Source organism: Chelonia mydas, chromosome 1 (genome assembly GCF_015237465.2).
Source record: "Chelonia mydas isolate rCheMyd1 chromosome 1, rCheMyd1.pri.v2, whole genome shotgun sequence".
Classification (NCBI taxonomy): Eukaryota; Metazoa; Chordata; order Testudines; family Cheloniidae; genus Chelonia; species Chelonia mydas.
Genome location: NC_057849.1, coordinates 302614780 through 302631939, shown reverse-complemented (window position 1 = coordinate 302631939; position 17160 = coordinate 302614780). Strand labels below are relative to the sequence as shown.

Sequence of the window (17160 nt, the reverse complement as noted above, 5' to 3'; positions counted from 1 at the left end):
CTCTGGCCGGGGCCCACGGGTGTAGCTGCACCCACCCCCATCACGGGTGGACACAAAAGCAGCCCTCGCCAGCACCGCCCCGCCCCTGACCCCGATTCTCTTGCGCTCCCGCCTTGCCTGTGCAAAGTCCCAGCGCTGGTCACTCTGCCTAGCAACAGCTTTCTCCGGCCAATCAAAAATCCAGACTGGCATCACGGCAGCCAATCGAAAAACAAAATCACATTTCTCTGGCCAATCGTAAAGCTCCAAGCTCAACCTCCGCTGCCGAACAAACCACCAAGGGAAGAGTGGTTTCTCTACCCGGGAACATGGCGTGACGCACGGCCAATCAGAACATCAGGCAGGCAGAGCCCGCCCTCCTGCTATCCTGCCCAGCAACGATAGTGGCTAAGGCGCAGTAAAATCGGAACAGAGTTAACCAATCAGGAAGGAAAATAGGGTGATTGACAGTGCACCCCTTGGAGAGCTCGCGCTGCTGCTGGTTTGAGGCCTTTTCCCTGGCTCTTGGAGCCAAGCTAGCCCCACGGAGAGCTGCAGTGAATGCGAGGGCCCCTGAACCTGTCACCGAGCAGGTCACATTCAAATATGCAAGTCCTTTCACGTCATTGTTGCAGTATTTTCTGAAATTAATGCTGTGTTTTCTTCCTTTAATAAAAGGGTTTTTTGGTTATACACAGGACTTGCACATGGTGAAGTATTGCCTCTTCGCGGCGGCCAGGGGTGGCGTTCAGATTTCCCAGATTACCAGGCTCAAGACAGTTCTATTTTGCATTGTTAAGAGGACCCCCCCCACACACACACACACCCCCTCCCAAATCAAGGGTGGGCAAACTTTTTGGCTTGAGCACCACATCTAGGTATGGATATTGTATGGAGGGCCGGCTGGGGCAGGGGATTGGGGCACACAGGGGGGATAAAGGCTCCGGCTGTGGTTGCAGACTCTGGGGTGGGGCTGAGGGGTTTGGGGTGCAGAAGGGTGCTCTGGGCTGGGATCAAAGGGTTTGGACGGCAGTCAGGGCTGGGGAAGGGGGTTAGGGCCTGGTGGGGCTCGAGGGTGCAGGATCCAGATGGTGCTTACCTGAAGTGGCTCCTGGAAACAGCGGCCCGTCCCCCATCCGGAGGCAGGGCCATACCGCTCTGTGCACTGTCCCATCCGCAGGCACCGTCCCCGCAGCTCCCATTGGCCATGGTTCCTGGCCAATGAGAGCTACAGAGCCAGTGCTTGGGGCGGGGGCAGTGTGCGGAGCCCCCTGGCTGCTCCTGCTTCAAGGAGCCGCACGGAGCTGTTGCATGCGCGATGAGGAGCAAGGCACGCCCCCCAACCCTGCTCCTCAGCCAAAGCACCAGAGCAGGGAAAGCTCCCAACCCCACTCCTCGGTGGGAGCTCAAGGACTGGATTAAAAGGTCCGACGGTCAAGATGCGGCCCGCGGGCCGTAGTTTGACCACCCCTGTCCTATATATTGATCCCAGCCCTTGTTGCTGCCTTCAGCACATGGCAGAAGGGTTACATAGCTAACTTCGCCCCTCTCCTTCTTGTTTCCCAATATATCTTAGATCTGTGTGATACAAGTACAGAATTGGAGGAGAAGATTGTCCAAGTTATTTCTGGCATAATAAACTTCTCTGTCATTTCAAAAATTCCGCAAGCTTCCAGTGGCCATGTGGCCTCCCTGGGCCCCTGCTGGGCTCCCCCCATCAAAATCTGAAATGGCGCTCCTGCCCAAACCTGTGGCATTTGGGTGGATGGGAGGGACAGTGCACGCATTGAATTGGGAGGATACATCAGCCTATGGTAGAGACCAAAAATTGGGGTTATTTGAGCTAGGGGGGGTGCAAAAATATAAGCCCCCAAAATAGGCGTTTTTTCAAAGAGTTTTTGGTGTTTTGTTTTATTTTTACACAGATCTAGAGATCAAACTATTGTTGTGATGTGGGTCAAAATGGTCTCACTCTGACAAGTTTTATCACAGATAGGGCATGATACCCACTAAATCTTTGGGGGATGCAAATTGAGAATGATATTTAAGAATGTGTTATCGTTTCTTTGCATGTGTAGTCTGGAAGGATTACTGTGCAAATGCCCCAGTAAAGAAAAAAAACATGAGCAATTGTCTGTGCAGCCAGATAATGTTTGCCTGGGTAGTTTGAGGAAATGAGCCAACAACATTGCCCCAGTGAACACCACATCACTGAAGTTTTTCGTTTCAACGTTTGTGTAGCACTTGTCCCAGTACAGATCCTTGAGGGACCCTGCTAGTTACCTCTCTCAAGTGTGAAAAACTGATTGTTTATTCCTACCCTTTATTTCCTATCTTTTAACCAGTTACTGATCCATGAGTGGACCTACCCTCCTATCCCATGACTCCTTACTTTGCTTAAGAGTCTTTGGTGAGGGATCTTGTCAAAGATTTTTCTGAAAGTCCAAGTACACTATATCCACTGGATCACCTTTGTCCACATGTTTGTTGATACCCTCAAAGAATTCTAACAGATGGATGCAGCATGATTTCATATCCCCTGGAGGGCACAAACTACCGGTGTTCATTACGCTTGGCGGTGGGTGATAGCAAGGCCAGGGTCTGCCACAGGGTCTTAGTCATGTCGGTAATTGTCTTTATAAATGGTAGGGTGATACGCGAAGGGCCAGAGGGGGCCAGGATGTTAACCATAGGGTCTGCGTCATCTACCATTAAGGCTGGGTCACCTTAATGCCCAGACCCTGGGTGACCCAGCACAGCAATTGCTGCAAACCCTAGAGTCTTCCAGAGCTCGGGCTACGGAAGTGCCCACTATCACCTCATCTGGTGAAGAGGCGGAGGCCACCAAAGGAGGTGGTTGCTCTCTACCATCCCCACCCGAAGGATCTTTTGACCCCAGGAGGCTGTGGTTGGTTGGCCTGGTCCCAGTGCCGTGAAGGATGCGGGTATTGGTGCCGATGTCGGGTCCCACACCAGTGCCAGTCTAGACGCCTGGTGTAGCATCTGCACCAGGGTCTTCATCAACGCCATCGCAGCCAGCATCGATGACGATGTTGGTGTAAATGCTGGTGCCGGTGCCGTCGTCGGTGCCGAAGGTGCAGCTAGCACCGTAGCACCAGTCTGAGCCAATGACGCCTCCAGTGCCAAAGATGTTGTCGAGGGCAGCGGCGGCACTGGAGATAGTGGCTCAGTCGCTGGTTGTGGTGGAACAAATGTTGCAGACGCCACTAATGCAGCTCCCGAGCGGGATCCTTGGCTCTGACCCTGGCCTTGACGGAAAGCCCACAGAGTCCAAAAGGGCCACTGAGCCGGGTTCTGCCATTGTGAGGGCCACTGCATCGGGCGGGACCCCCTATGGTGCCTTGAGCTGGACCTTCTGCTTCTGCTATAGTCAGAGCGGTACGACTGACGCCGACTCTGATGTTTCACAATAGGAGGACCAGGGCAGCACTGCACCTCTCGACGTAGAGCGTCAGGAGCCTGGGGACCGACTGCGCTCCCTGGATGGAGGTGCTGGCATCAGGGGGTGCTGAGGTGACGGGGATTGGCATGACATCATCGCCGGCTTTCCCTTTGACTGAATGGGGTGCCAGGATGGAGCCTGCATTGCCAGCGAATCCTCCTGCCTCGAGGGTGAGAATGGCGCCGTGAATCTCAGCAGGTCCTGCGCCACCTCAAAAGTCTCCTGGGTGGATGGGAGCAGCAGGTGCTCCAAGGGGTTCAGCGAGTGTGATGGGCCCAGACTCGACTGCCTCACTTGGGCAGGAGTCGACATAGCCCCACTCTGAGCCTCGGAATTGTGGCCCGACTGAGGTGCCACTGATGGCTGGTCCCTGGATCTTGCTAAGGGGGATCGGCCTCTTTCCCATCCTCTTCTTCTGTGCTGGTGATTGGGACTGGTGCCGAAGGCTGGAATGCCCCCAAGAGGCTCCATGCCAGTGCCAAGCCTCCTTGGCAGTGTCTTTCTTCGACGCCGGATCTCTCGAAGACGGCGCTGGAGCACTCTGCACTGAAGAAGACGTACTGGGAGCAGGATCCCCGGCACCTGGGTCCAACCGAGGTCGGAGAGCTGCCTCCATGAGGAGGATTTTAAGCCGCTGCTCCCTCTCTTAGAGTTCTCGGTCAGACTTCCCAACAGATCTTGCAGTGGTCTTTTTCCCTTGCCCAGACACCGTAAACAGGAGGTGTGGGGGTCACTTTTAGGCATGTGCTTCACGCAGTCCGAGCAAGTCTTGAAGCCCAGGGATCGTGGAGTGCCCCGCTGACAGATAACGGGGCAGGGGGTGGGGAGGAGAAAAACAAGGGGGAGGAACCCCGTGTAACTTATAAGTAAATTTTTGTTATACTAACCAACTAGAACTAACTATCTACAGTGAAAACCGAAAGTACTGCTAAGCCGCTTGCCGAAGCAAGAGCAAGGGGAAGTTCCAGCAACCATCACTGGCAGTAAGAAGGAACTGAGGAGGTGGTGGGTCAGCAGGACCTTTTATTGGGCGCCATGAAGGCGTGACTCATGGGGGGGCCCAGACCGACCCCACAGATGCTGGTAGGGGAAAAATCTTCCTGCTACTGTGCACGTGCACACGCACACACCTGATTGGAATTGACATGAACAAGCCCTCGAAGAAGAACTGGCCCGAGCAATGTTCCATAGGTAGGCACATTCGAGTCTTCATTTGAGTATCAAGTGCCAAGATTAATCAGAATAACAAGATTACACAAGCTTGTATCTGGCCTTTCTAGTTGCCAGTACCTCTGAAATGCAGCTTTTGGAATTAACTCCCCTATCTCTACAAGAACTACACTGTTGTTGTCATGAGGAAAAGGTTACTCTTATAGCTCCAGAAATCTTTCTGATCAAGATAAGTTCCTCTTTCCACAATTCCTGGGAAACAGGTCTCCGATTGTTTTGTTCTAAACCTTGGAAGGTTGTGTCATAAATAGGTATTCCTAGTGCTTTAAAATATATCTGAAGCACATGGAGTACATGCACCAGTTGTGTCTTGTTCATCTAATGCTATCCAAAATGTCAAGGTAATATAACGCATCAAAGTTGCTCCAGGCAAAACACAAAAATTCTGCACTAAGTGGCATGCTAGGCATCACAGAAGTCTTTAGAGGCACTGCAGGGAAAGTGTATGAGCCTCATCTGAGGAAGATTTGCAAAGTGAGTTTCCATTTCTCCACAGGAAGCTGCTACTGGGTTGGTTCCCACATAATTCCTTAGATTACAGAGCTCTGGCTCTTTATGGAGGGAAACTTCCATTCTTGCCTATTATTCAACTATAATAATAATTAAAGCATCCTTTTCCCCTCCCCCACTTTTTGAATTCACTGCTTGCTGCTTCCCATTAGTGATGAATGAGGAGAGATGCTGTGCAAGAGAATGCCAAATTTCTTACCTGATAATTTTCTTTCCATTAGCAGCTTCTCTCCTCATTCAGCTCACCCTGGTAGTCTGGTAAATGACTAGAGGGAGAGTTAGATATTTATAATTGTTTTAAGGTTAATTTAACACATTGTATCAGGTTGTCTTAATGCTAATAATCGGTTGCTGTAGTATTTCTACAGCTGTCGAAGTACTCCTCCAGTGGCCTGTATGGAAGGGTGGGGCTTAGTCCCGGAGCCTCCAGAAACAACACTGGACTGCCTCTGAATTCTGGAGGGGTGGGGGTTTTAACCCATTAGAAATGAACAAGAAGAGAAACTGCTAAAAGAAAATTATCAGGTAAGAAATGTCTCATTCTTTGCCTAGCCTTCCCTTTTGAAATCCAGGCACACATATGGATGCTAGCCATGTATCCATGCATACCACACTGTTCCACCCTCCCCCAGGAGGCCTTTCCTGGGGCCTAGCATCAGCCCTCAGGAAGACTTGGAGAGTGAATGGGCAGGGGAGAGGGGTGGTGAGGGGCATGTACCTTATGCCTCCTTTGGCCCTGCAGAGATTTCCCCAGAGAAAATAATTCAAGTTATGGAACCTCCCACTCAACAATCTGGGGGCAACCTCAGGCAGCAGGGATCCCTGGTAATGGAACTCTAACAGCAGGTGTGTTATCAGGTGGCAGGGGCCAGAGCTGTTGTGGAAGCCCAGAGCTTCTCCACAGATGGCCTCCAATAGATCCTTGGGTACTCTCAAGTTTGAGCCAGGTCCCATGGCCTATTCTGGTAGGGGGGCAACCCCACCTCCCGCATGGGATCTCTGTAAATGGCTGCTCACAGAGATTTCATCCTAATAAGCCATCTCCTTCTGGTTTTACCATAGGAGAGGATGGTGTGGGCCCATATACTTCTCTGCCACTTCGTAACCTTTCTTCTGATGTTAGGTAATTGTATGAAGAGGCTAATTAGCTCGTAAGTATTTTGTGATTCTTTTATTTGAAACACATCATTGTATTGTGAAAGTCCCTTGTGTGACTTGGCATAGAAGCTGTTGTTGGGATTTTGTGCTAATGAGTTGTATAAATTTTTGCTGTTTTATCTATACACTGGTTGTTATATAGTTAGTGTCAGAAACACCTCTTAATTTCCTTGCTAAGATGTGTCACAAAGGCAGCTTGCTAAGTATTCTTTTAGGATCAACTTCTAGATTTTTAAACTGCATCACGGCAAATTCCTTTTTCAAAAATAGGTTGTACTCTCATAGGCTATAGCTATACAAATAAAATACCAGAAAAACTTCCTTTCACAAACTGTATCTGATCATGTCCATTAGTTTTTACCAGGAGCAAACATTTTAAAAAAGCCCATCCAGCTTTTTGCTTTACTCAAGATGTAGTGCATTTTGTCCAAAGAACAAGCATGCTTTCTCTTTGTTATTCATTGGCAGAACTGTTGCTTGAGGGACCAGTTAAAGCTCATTCAAGTAGGGCTGCTGTAGAGATAGTAGTCAGACAACTCAATCCTGACTCTTGAGATTTGCAGGCAGCCACTTATAATTCATTACAAGGCTTTACAACTATGACTGCTTCCACACTGCTTTGCGCAAAGACTATAAATCTGGCCTACTTGTGGATCCTCCCCTTAGGCTGGGGGAGGTCCTTTAGTAGTGGGTGGGCAGAAGCCCGCTCACCTCCTGGATACCAACAGGACCAATGCCCAGCTGACCATCCCCTTCTTCTCTTTAGCCTCCCTATCTGCCTCACCTATCGCCATATTTGTCACACTACATATATATATATATATAAATTGCCTGTTGTAAAAAGTTATATTTGCTTAAAAACACAATGCCATTGCTTTTTTATTACCTGTTGGCAGAAGGAGCTGAAGTTTCCAAACACTGGCTGCTGGAGCAGAGGTGTTGAGAGTCAGCATGAGCACCAGCCATAGCATTAGGAACTGCTGTTTACTGCTGCCATAGGGATAACAAAACTATTCAATCCATTGCCTCCAGAAGTTCATCTTTTTCCCATGCACAAGTGAAAAATCAAGGGTGGATGCTTTGGGATCACTGCCTTTAAGTAGCATTTTATAGCCCCAGATGCACTAAAAAAAATTGTTCCACTCCAAGGTCAAGCAGCACAACAAAGTGTGTCTATTACTGCTGAAACTGTTCAGTGTGTCCACGTTGTTGGTGCGCCCTGCACACTCTACAGCCATCACTGTATGTGTGCATAGAGGCACCTATTCTGTAATTCTAGACACAGCTCTCTGGAACAGGCACAGAGCATCAGAGGAGGTTCTTTATTGTCAATATGTTATCTAGGCAGATATATCATCAATGAATGTGTCTACATTAACCGCCTCTTTCAGATGTGTATATTTTGTCCGTAATTATGTATTCATTTACAAGGAACATTGTAAAGGTTGCTGCTGCACAATATTGTATCCTGCTCCTCTGATCCTTCTGGAACAAGAGATTTTGAAATGCATAAGGCAAAGTCAAACCTTTGGAAACAGAACCTGCTCAGTTACAGTCTCAGCACCTCTCTCTTAAAAGAGTGTTAGACACTATGAAAACAAAGGTTAGAGCATGAGAAAATGCAGAGTTAAGGGAATATTTCTCACACAAGACAACCACACAACCATAACTCTGCCCTTGTATGGCTACCAGGTTGACCTTATAACATCACAGTACTTTTCGTTCCCTAACATAAGTTATAATTTCCCCTACGCCCAGCACCACTCCAAATACAGAGAAGGGAACCCAGGCATTCCTAAACTTTAGGTCTGATGGAGAACCAAGATCAGAGGAAAGCTTTGCACTGACACAAAGGCACTTAACTGGAAACTTCCAGAGCAATGGAACAGACTTGGCATGGAAGAACCTGCACTGATAGCACCAGCCAGTTTTTGGCCAGAAAAGGCACTGAATTCCCCAGTACCTCACACACCCTGAGATAAAGGTTCAAATGACAGAACCAGCCTCTTTGGCACTGGAGATCTGGAAGTGAAACTAGACTTAGTGTTCTGACTCAAAACCTAATAATGGTGCTGGGCACATTAGGGACTTCTAAAGTTTCTTTTGCCTGAGGATTGGGGCCTGACTAGTGGATGAATCCGAAGAGCTGGCTTGTATGGCTTCTGTCATGAGGAAGGCCAGAAGCTAAATGTGCCTATCCTTTCAAGTCCAAGGCATGAAGACACATCATGCCAAACAACAATCTGAGGGATGGCCTTCCCCAGTGCACAGGAGACAAGGAGTACCAATGATACCACATGGACTTTTTTCAGGTCTTTGGATGGAGCTCAGATTGTGAAGGATGGGAAGATGCCTGTAATATTTTATGAATGATATTTCCATCTATTTGTGATTGTGTTGTTTGCTCTATGACTGTCAAATTCAAGGATTAATTCATGCAGGATTTACTTACATGTTCACAGGAAAGGGAAGACAATAGCTTCAGATTGCCCCATATACCAACACTTAAAAGGACAGTGCAGGTGTCATCCCCCTAGAAATTTCTCTCTGACCATGCTGAGATCAATTGTATGGCTGGGGACCTGGGGTGGGGGAAGGGTTTCAGCTTGTACCCAAGAGAGGTGATGCCTTCAGGCAGGAAACTGGAACAAACAACTTTGGGACTGAGAAACTGAGAGCTCTTGAAGCACAGAGGAGAGAGAGGGTCAGTGAGGAAGCAAACTAAACCCCAGTCCCCAGAGGTGGGGGTACTCAAGTGAAGGTAGGCCAACCTAAGCTTTGGGTAAGACCAACATACACTTAGATATTATGTTACATTAAAACTTTTTATCTTGCTATGCTTTGGTCCTACTATTATGATTAAACAATACTTTGCAGAAAAGGAAGAGGTGTTCAATAAATATTTCTGTTCTATATTTGAGGAAAAAACAGATTATGTCTCACCATATGGTGATAACACTCTTTCCAGTCCACTAGTATATCTGGAGGATGTTAAACAGAAGCTTCTAAAATCAGACATTTTAAAATCAGCAGGTCCAGACATCTTGCCTCCCAGAGTTTTAAAGGAGCTGGCTGAGGAGCTCTCTGGACTGTTACTGTTGATTTTCAATAAGTCTTGGAGCACTGGGGAAGTTCTAGAAAACTGGAAGAAAACTAATGTTGTGCCTGTTTTTAAAAAGGGTTAACAGGATGACTAGGGTAATTATAGGCCTGTCAGCCTAACTTTGATCCCAGGAAAGATAAGAGCTGCTGCTATGGGACTCAATTAATAATGAACTAAAGGAGGGTAATGTAACTAATGTAAATCAACATGGGTTTATGGAAAATGGATCCTGGCAGACTACCTTGATATCTTTTTTTGATGAGATTACAAGTTTGGTTGCTACATGTAATAGTGTTGATGTACTCTTTGGTAAATTGGCTGATTTGGTGCCGTACGACATTTTGATTAAAAACTAGGACATTATAAAGTTAACATGGCACACATTACATGGATTAAAAATTAGCTAAATGGTCTCAAAATGTAACTGTAAGCGGGGAATCATCATCAAGAGGGTCTGTTTCCAGGAGGGTCCTGCAGGGATTAGGTCTTGACCCCCACCCTATTTAATATCTTTATCAATGACCTAGAAGAAAAAATAAAATCACTGATAAAGTTTGCAGATGACACAAAAAAATGTAGGAGTGGTAAATAATGAAGAGGACAGGCCCTTGATTCAGAGCAATCTGGATCACTTGAGAAACTAGGTACAAGCAAACAATATGTGTTTTAATACGGCTAGACATAAATGTGTGTGTCTAGGAACAAAGAACGTAGGCCACACTTGCAAGGTAGGAGACTCTAACCTGGGAAGCAGCACTTCTGAAAAAATCTGGGGGTTGTAGTGGATAATCAGCTGAACATGAGCTTCCAGTCTGATGCTGTGGCTGAAAGATCTAATATGATCCTGGGATGCACAAACAGCTAAGTAGATGGATAACTCTTCAGACTGAGAAAATAATTTTAATACAGCTCTGGCGAGTCAGTTTTACCTGACTGATGTATGTAGCTATGATGTCTGTTTTCTGTGTATTGCACATTTAAATGTGTAAGGACTCTGCCTTTGTGCAGTAATTACTGCTACTGCAGCCTTTTCCAGCACAGGCACTCTAGCCTCCCTCGGTTTAGTGCATAGTTACATCTGCCCAATTTACGATATTTAGCTCCTATTTAGTGCTTTTGATCCATAATCTTAAAGAACTTTACAAAGATAAGTACATTCATTTAGTAATTGTACATGCAAATACACATGAAAAATGAATAATTTGTTCTACTCTGACATTAACCTGAGCCAGCAATATGTAAAAAACTAATGCTTAACAAAAATAAGTTACACATTAGCAAACAAACCATTCATTCTCTTTATTCAGCTCTTCCCCAAAGTTTAAGATGCAAGAGGGATTGTTTAGAGTACAGGACAAGAATAATTTTTGTTCTGGAACTTATCAGCCTTCCTTCCATCTGACTACTCTGTTTAAGTCCCCTGTTCACAATGAATAGAACTCACTATTATAGTAGCCTAATGTGTGTTAGTGCAAGTGACAGAAAATTATGTTTATTTTGCAAACTGATATTCACAAACACCACAGAGGTGCACTGAAGTTATGAATGCTCTGGCATTTGTGAATTGGTGCAATGGCTGGAATGGTTTAATAAACAAAATACATTCAGATGTTTTGTGATTACCAGAAGAGTAACAGTCCCATTAACTTGATAAAAGCAAATTTGCAATACTTTGGAAACATGCATCATGAAATTTCCACATATAGGTTAGTAAACAAGGATCCTAGTTAAGACTTTCACTCCTGCACTCAAATCAGAACTATATTTGTCCAAAATGTGTCACTATTTGTAATACTGAAATATCACACATTAAAAAAAGCTACTTGTTGGCAGAAGTTAAGTTGACTTGTGTTTTTGCAGTGTAATTTACAAATCAACACAGTAAAGCACACTTCACCTTTAAGAGTAGTGATTTATGTTTCTGCTTCAAAAGTGGCATTCACGAGTCGTTTATGTCTGAAGTGTCAAGTCTGCCACTGAAATTAAATGCTAACGTTAGATGTATGTTTACTTTGCAGTGAAATTATACGAGAGACTTCAATAAAATGTAGGTATTTTAATTTACATATCAAACTACAACACATTCACAAAATAAAGTGTGGGCCAACCAAGTTATAACAATTTGTAAAAATTCTTCATGCTGTTTTTTAAATAGTTCTATACAGCCAAAGTTTACAAAGTCCTTGTGCATCCTTGTGTTTCTCCTGTTCAGTGTGCTACTGAGTTCAAAGGTTCTGCTCGAATATTCCCCAAGTCAAGTGCTGAATCTGTCTCTTCATCAATTTCACCAATGACAGCACTATAAAGTAACAAAATAGATTAAATATCACTAGTAGAAATTGTCCCACTTTGAAACAAGATGGAAACCACAAATATGGTGACTTGCTATACCAGAATGAGGTCTGTGATTACAGAATTGCAAAACTTCAGTAATTTTTCCCCATAGATTTTATTTGGAGCAAAAAAATAAAATAAAATTGAACAATAAGTACATTCTGCAAACATTTGGCAATCTAGAAGCCTGAAAAGATATTATACATTTTGATGCTTCAACAACTTTGGATGAAATCTGTCTACTCCTAGTCACTAGAGCAGGGATTTGAATTTGGGTCTCTCACATTCTAGGCAAGTGTCCTAACTTCAAGGCGGTAGAGATATTCTCATTTGCTTTCCTTGGGGCAATGACTTCACCATGATTGTGTGTGAACAACCATGTACAGTCATTGAGCCAGGGAAAGAGTGAGAATGACTCTACAGCCTGGTAGTTGGGGCACTCACCTGGGATGTGACTCTGCAGCCTGGTAATTGGGGCGCTTACCTGGGATGTGAGAGGCTTAATTTCAAGTCCCTGCTTCAGTGACTAATTATTTACAAAAAGTGGAACAGTTTCAAGAGAGATTAAAGTATCCGATGAAGTGAGCTGTAGCTCACGAAAGCTTATGCTCTAATAAATTTGTTAGTCTCTAAGGTGCCACAAGTACTCCCTTTTTTTTTTTTTTTTTTTTTTTTTTTTTAAACGGATGCAGAGTAACACGGCTGCTACTTTGAAAAGAGAGATTAAGAAAGCCCTGTATCAGAATACTCCACTGCCCAGTGTCCTGGGCACTCTCCTGCAATGGGAGCAGTGATTTGAACCTGGGTCTGTCAAATCCTAGGTAAGTAGCCTAACGGTTATGAGGAAGGCATCACCACCACCTCCTCCAGCTACTTTGTGAATTCTTTTCTTTGGTAAAAAGGCCAGAAAAATAAAAATGATTTGTTTTTAATAGAAATCAAACATTTTGTTTGACATTACCAAAAATGTTTCAAATTTTTCAGTTTGGTTGAAACTATTTGTCAAACTCAACGCAAATAGTTTTGGTAGCCTCAAAACTGCATTTTTCGGCAAATAAACTGTTCATCTGAAAAACTTCATCCAGCTCTACTTAATTCTTCTTTCCCCTGATATTTACAGAATATTAAACGCTTAGGCTGCTCCTATCATGTTGACCAATATTATTTCCTTGTACTCCAGGATCTGTTGTTTCATCTTATACTTAGATTGGAAGCTCTTTGGGGCAGGATGGCCTTTTTTGTTGTGTGTGGGTACAGTATCTAGCACTACGGGGAGCTGGGCACTATGGTAATACAAATAAATAATAAGTCCTAAATCCACAAGTGAGAACTTATGTTACAATTTTTATTACAGGTCATCAGGTCTGAAGCATACAACTCCCTTTCACTTCTAGGTCACGGGTTCTCACAACAAATTATTTTGGTGGTCTCAGACTGTGGCCAACAACTCCTTCTGGTGGCTGCTCAGACACAGTTTCCTGAAATACTTAATTAACTTTAAGAAAAACAAATAAATATGCACATATACATGTCCAAATCATTGCACTTCCTTTATGTAGGGTTTTGTTTTGTTTTTTGCAGACCCAATAATAAAAATAAATGTATAGTTGTATCTTGGTGCCCCCGGCCTCTGCTGCCTCCCCAGGACTCTCTAGCACCCCCCTGGACACTACTGCTCCCCCGCCGCATTGCCCCAAGCTCCCTTTCAGGGCCTCGCAACCCAGGCTCACCCTGCTCCTTGCCTCTTGACCATGGCGTGAAGCCCAGAGCCAGAGCCCCACATCTGGACCTGGGACAGAGGGGGGCTGAAGCACAGAGCACCACCATCCTGGGTGGGTTGAAGCCCAGAGCCCACCACCAGAGGCCCACGGCTGAAGGGGGCAGGGTTGGGGCTGAAGCTCTCCCACAGAGTCCCATGGCTGAAGCCAAGCAGGGTGGGCTGAAGCTTGCCACCGGAGCCTCGGGCTGAAGCCGGGCAGGGGTTGGGGTGTGAAGCCTGCCCCCACAGTCCCACAATTGAAGATGGGGGGGGAGGAGGAGAGAAGAAGAGGGGGGCGGAAGCCTGCTCCAGGTGCTGCAGGGAGGGGCCACTGCTTTACTCCCTCCGCATCTCTGCCCAGGATGCTGTCGTGGTTGCATTTGAGAAACAATGCTCTAGATTACCAGTTTCAATATGACTAAACCTGTTACTGACCAAAAACAACCCTCTGATGGCTATTCAGGGCCTTTGTAAAATGTCTTCCTCACTTCTAGTGATAAGTGTGCACATCTTCATCCAAGCTAGTGCTAACTGGAACACTTTTTGGCTGTTTCAGTAAGGGGTGCCAAAACTGGAGCCTGAACTATTTTAGCCATTCTACAGATGTTTGCCCACTATGTCAACGTTGAGGCAGGTTTGCTGTTACTGTCTGTTCTGAACCTGTGGATAAAGAGAATTTAGGGTTTCTAGGTTTACAATCTGACATCTTGCATCACTACAGCTTTAAAACAGTTTTAACTAATTCTGATTTGTTTTAGAAAAGAATAAGATATACTTACACATTATCTCCTCGAACAATGTACAATCCCAATACTACTTGTTCAACTCCTTGTGAAGAACTGAACACTCGTTCATGGCTTTCATCCAAAATCAAGTTGATGGTCTGATCAAAACCTTTGAGGGTTCCCTGAAAAGCGCACAAAAAATTTAAGTGTTCCAATTATCTTTAAGTTTTTCATTTTAGCTCACAAGAATAATTCAGGCAGCAATATACTGTAGAAGAGATGATCAATCTAGATTTTACTCTGAGCTTTAAAGCTGAATAAACGTGTACTGTTAGAGATTGGAACTTGATAGCAGACAGTCAGGTTAAGATGATTATCACGCACTATCACGTGTTACAAGTAACAGTTAAGATTACTGTAACTTAGTATTAGAGCAGTGGTTTTCAAACTTTTTTCTGGCAACCCAGTTGAAAAAAATTGTTGATGCCCACGACCCAACGGAGCTGGGGATGAGGGGTTTGGGGTGCAGGATGGGGATCTAAGTTTGGGGGGGGCCCTCAAGGCTGGGGCAAGGGTGCAGGAGGGGGTCTGGGCTGGGGTTGCAGGCTCTGGGGTGGGGCTGGAGATGAGGGGTTTGGGATGCAGGAAGGGGCTCCGAGAGCTCAGGACTGGTGCAGAGGATTAGGGTGTGGGGTTGGGGCAGAGGCTTACCTTGGGTGGCCCCCGGTCAGGTCAGTGGCACAGCAGGGGTGCTAAGGCAGGCTTCCTGCCTGTCCTGGCACCGCAGACCGCGCTGCACTCCAGAAGCAGCCAGCAGCAGCTCCAGCTCCTAGGCGGAGGTGTGCAAGCAGTTCCACACAGCTCTCGCCCACAGGCACTGCCCCACCCCCAGCTCCCGACCAATGGGAGTGTGGACATGGTGCTCGGGGCATGGGCAGCGCATTGAGCCCCGTGGCCCCCCCGCCTAGGAGCCGCACCTGCTGCTGGCTACTTCCGGGGCACAGCACGGCGTCAGAACAGGTAGGGACAAGCCTGCCTTAGCTGGGCAGCACTGCCGACGGGACTTTTAACGGCCCGGGACTTTTTAACGGGCTGACCAGGCAGTTACTTTTTTCAAGTGTACTTTGTGCAGTTGATGGTCAATTAAAAATAGCGAATTTCCCCATTTCTGCTGTATATTTAGTTTTCCCTGTTTGTGTGGGTCTTTCATACCCCAACAATATTTGAAACTTGTTTTTAAATTGACAGGATTTTAAAAGTGATGTCTCTTTAAAAAAAAGAGTTATTTAGGCTCTGTAGGAAAGATGAACAATGTTCAAGATTAGCAGTTTCCATGCTTTGTTATTTGAGTGTGGCATCTGCCATTAGAAGGTTAATGCTCTAGTTATTTTTTAAAAACCCACATAATCCAAACAACACTATTTACATAGTACTAATTTTATATTCACCACAATCATTCTTCCATCAGAAGTAATTACTGCAACAGTACCTAACAGTACAGTCAAGGAAATGTTTAAAGAAAACATATTCACAGCTTGAAACAAGATGAAGGTGTTGTGTTCAACACAAATCTGTAGTATTAATTATGATTCAAGAGATTAACTTTGTGCCTTAAAAATTTCTTACTCAAAAAATTGTTAAAGAAATGTGTTAACTGACTAATGAAATCAACCTCTGAAATTAGCAGTGGTCTGGGGTAATTTTTTTTTGTTCTGTCAAACCAGCATCACTATGCTTTTCTTTGCAGGAGAGTCAGAAAATCAAAGCAGCAGACCCCCAAATATACAGAGGCAAGTATTTTCCTTTATCATCAGGACAGCCTCAGACAGCCTGTGCTGGTTCCCTAAAGCGTTTTAGATATCCCATCCCGTTACAGTTTCTGAGTCTGGGCTATTTATTTTGTTCACAGTCATTGAATTTAAGACCAGAATTGGATCATTAGATCATCTACTCTGACCTACATATCACATTTCACCCACTTACCCCCATATTGTCCACCATAACTTGTGTTGGGCTAAAACATACTACCCCAAAAAACCAGCCAATGTTGTGCTGAAGACATCAAGAGACGTAGACTCCACCATATGCCTGGCTAGTTTGCGCCAATGGTAAATCACCCTCAAATTGACACCTTATTGTCAATTTGAATGTGCCTCGGCTCAGAGTAGCGCCCTGATCTGTCACGAAAGCTTATGCTCAAATAAATTGGCTAATCTCTAAGGTGCTACAAGTACTCCTTTTCTTTTTGCAAATACAGACTAACACGGCCTCTGAAACCTGTTCAGACCTGGCGTTTTCATCCATAGAGCTCGGGGGGACGGGGGGGGGGTCACTATCATTAGCCCCAGTTTGCAGACAGGGAGACTGAGGCACACGCCATGAAGGACGTCACCTGCCCAAAGTCAACCAGCCGGGCAGCGGCAGACCCCAGAACCAAACCAGGTCTCCGGAGTCCCAGCTCAGTGCTCTGCCCCCTAGGCCGCGCTGCCCCACGCCAGAGAGCACCGCAGGCAGCACCGGCCCAGCCCCCGCCCCGCAGAGCCCCACAGACCGGGAAGACCGTGGCCTCCATCCCCGCCCGGGCTGAGCCAGGGGGTGTGTGTGTGCTGGGGGCGGGTCCCACAAGGGTCTCGGAGCAGCAGCCGCCACCGACCCCTTGAAGGCGGAGGGAGAGAGAGAGAGGCCACTGCAGACCCCACTCCGCCTCCCCGCGGCTCCCCCCGCCCTCCCTGCGCGGCTCGCGACTCTCAGCAGCACACGTATCCCGGCGGAAGGATACGGTTGATGTAGTTCTCCAGCGCGGAAGTCATGGCGGCGAGGGCTCCGTTCCGCGCGCTACTTCCCAGCACCACCGGGGCCGGGAACCGGATCTCGCGAGACGTCCCGCGCCGAACGTTCA

The 17160-nt window shown here is 46.2% G+C and overlaps 1 protein-coding gene across 2 annotated transcripts; it reads right to left on the bottom strand.

Annotated features, from left to right (window-relative positions):
* Positions 1-11484: 11484 nt before the first annotated feature.
* Positions 11485-17136, bottom strand: LSM8 (LSM8 homolog, U6 small nuclear RNA associated). Of its 2 annotated transcripts, XR_005223765.2 has the most exons (5): positions 17041-17136; positions 15710-15750; positions 14316-14443; positions 13972-14196; positions 11485-11742 (listed from the first exon to the last, which is right to left on the bottom strand). XR_005223765.2 is itself a non-coding variant. In XM_037888922.2 (4 exons), exons 1-4 carry the CDS (start codon positions 17069-17071, stop codon positions 11652-11654), a joined length of 291 nt encoding a protein of 96 aa, XP_037744850.1. In that variant the 5' UTR covers positions 17072-17136; the 3' UTR covers positions 11485-11651. The 2 variants fall into 2 exon arrangements, 1 of the variants encoding a protein (XP_037744850.1); XM_037888922.2 differs by lacking the exon at positions 13972-14196.
* Positions 17137-17160: the final 24 nt, after the last annotated feature.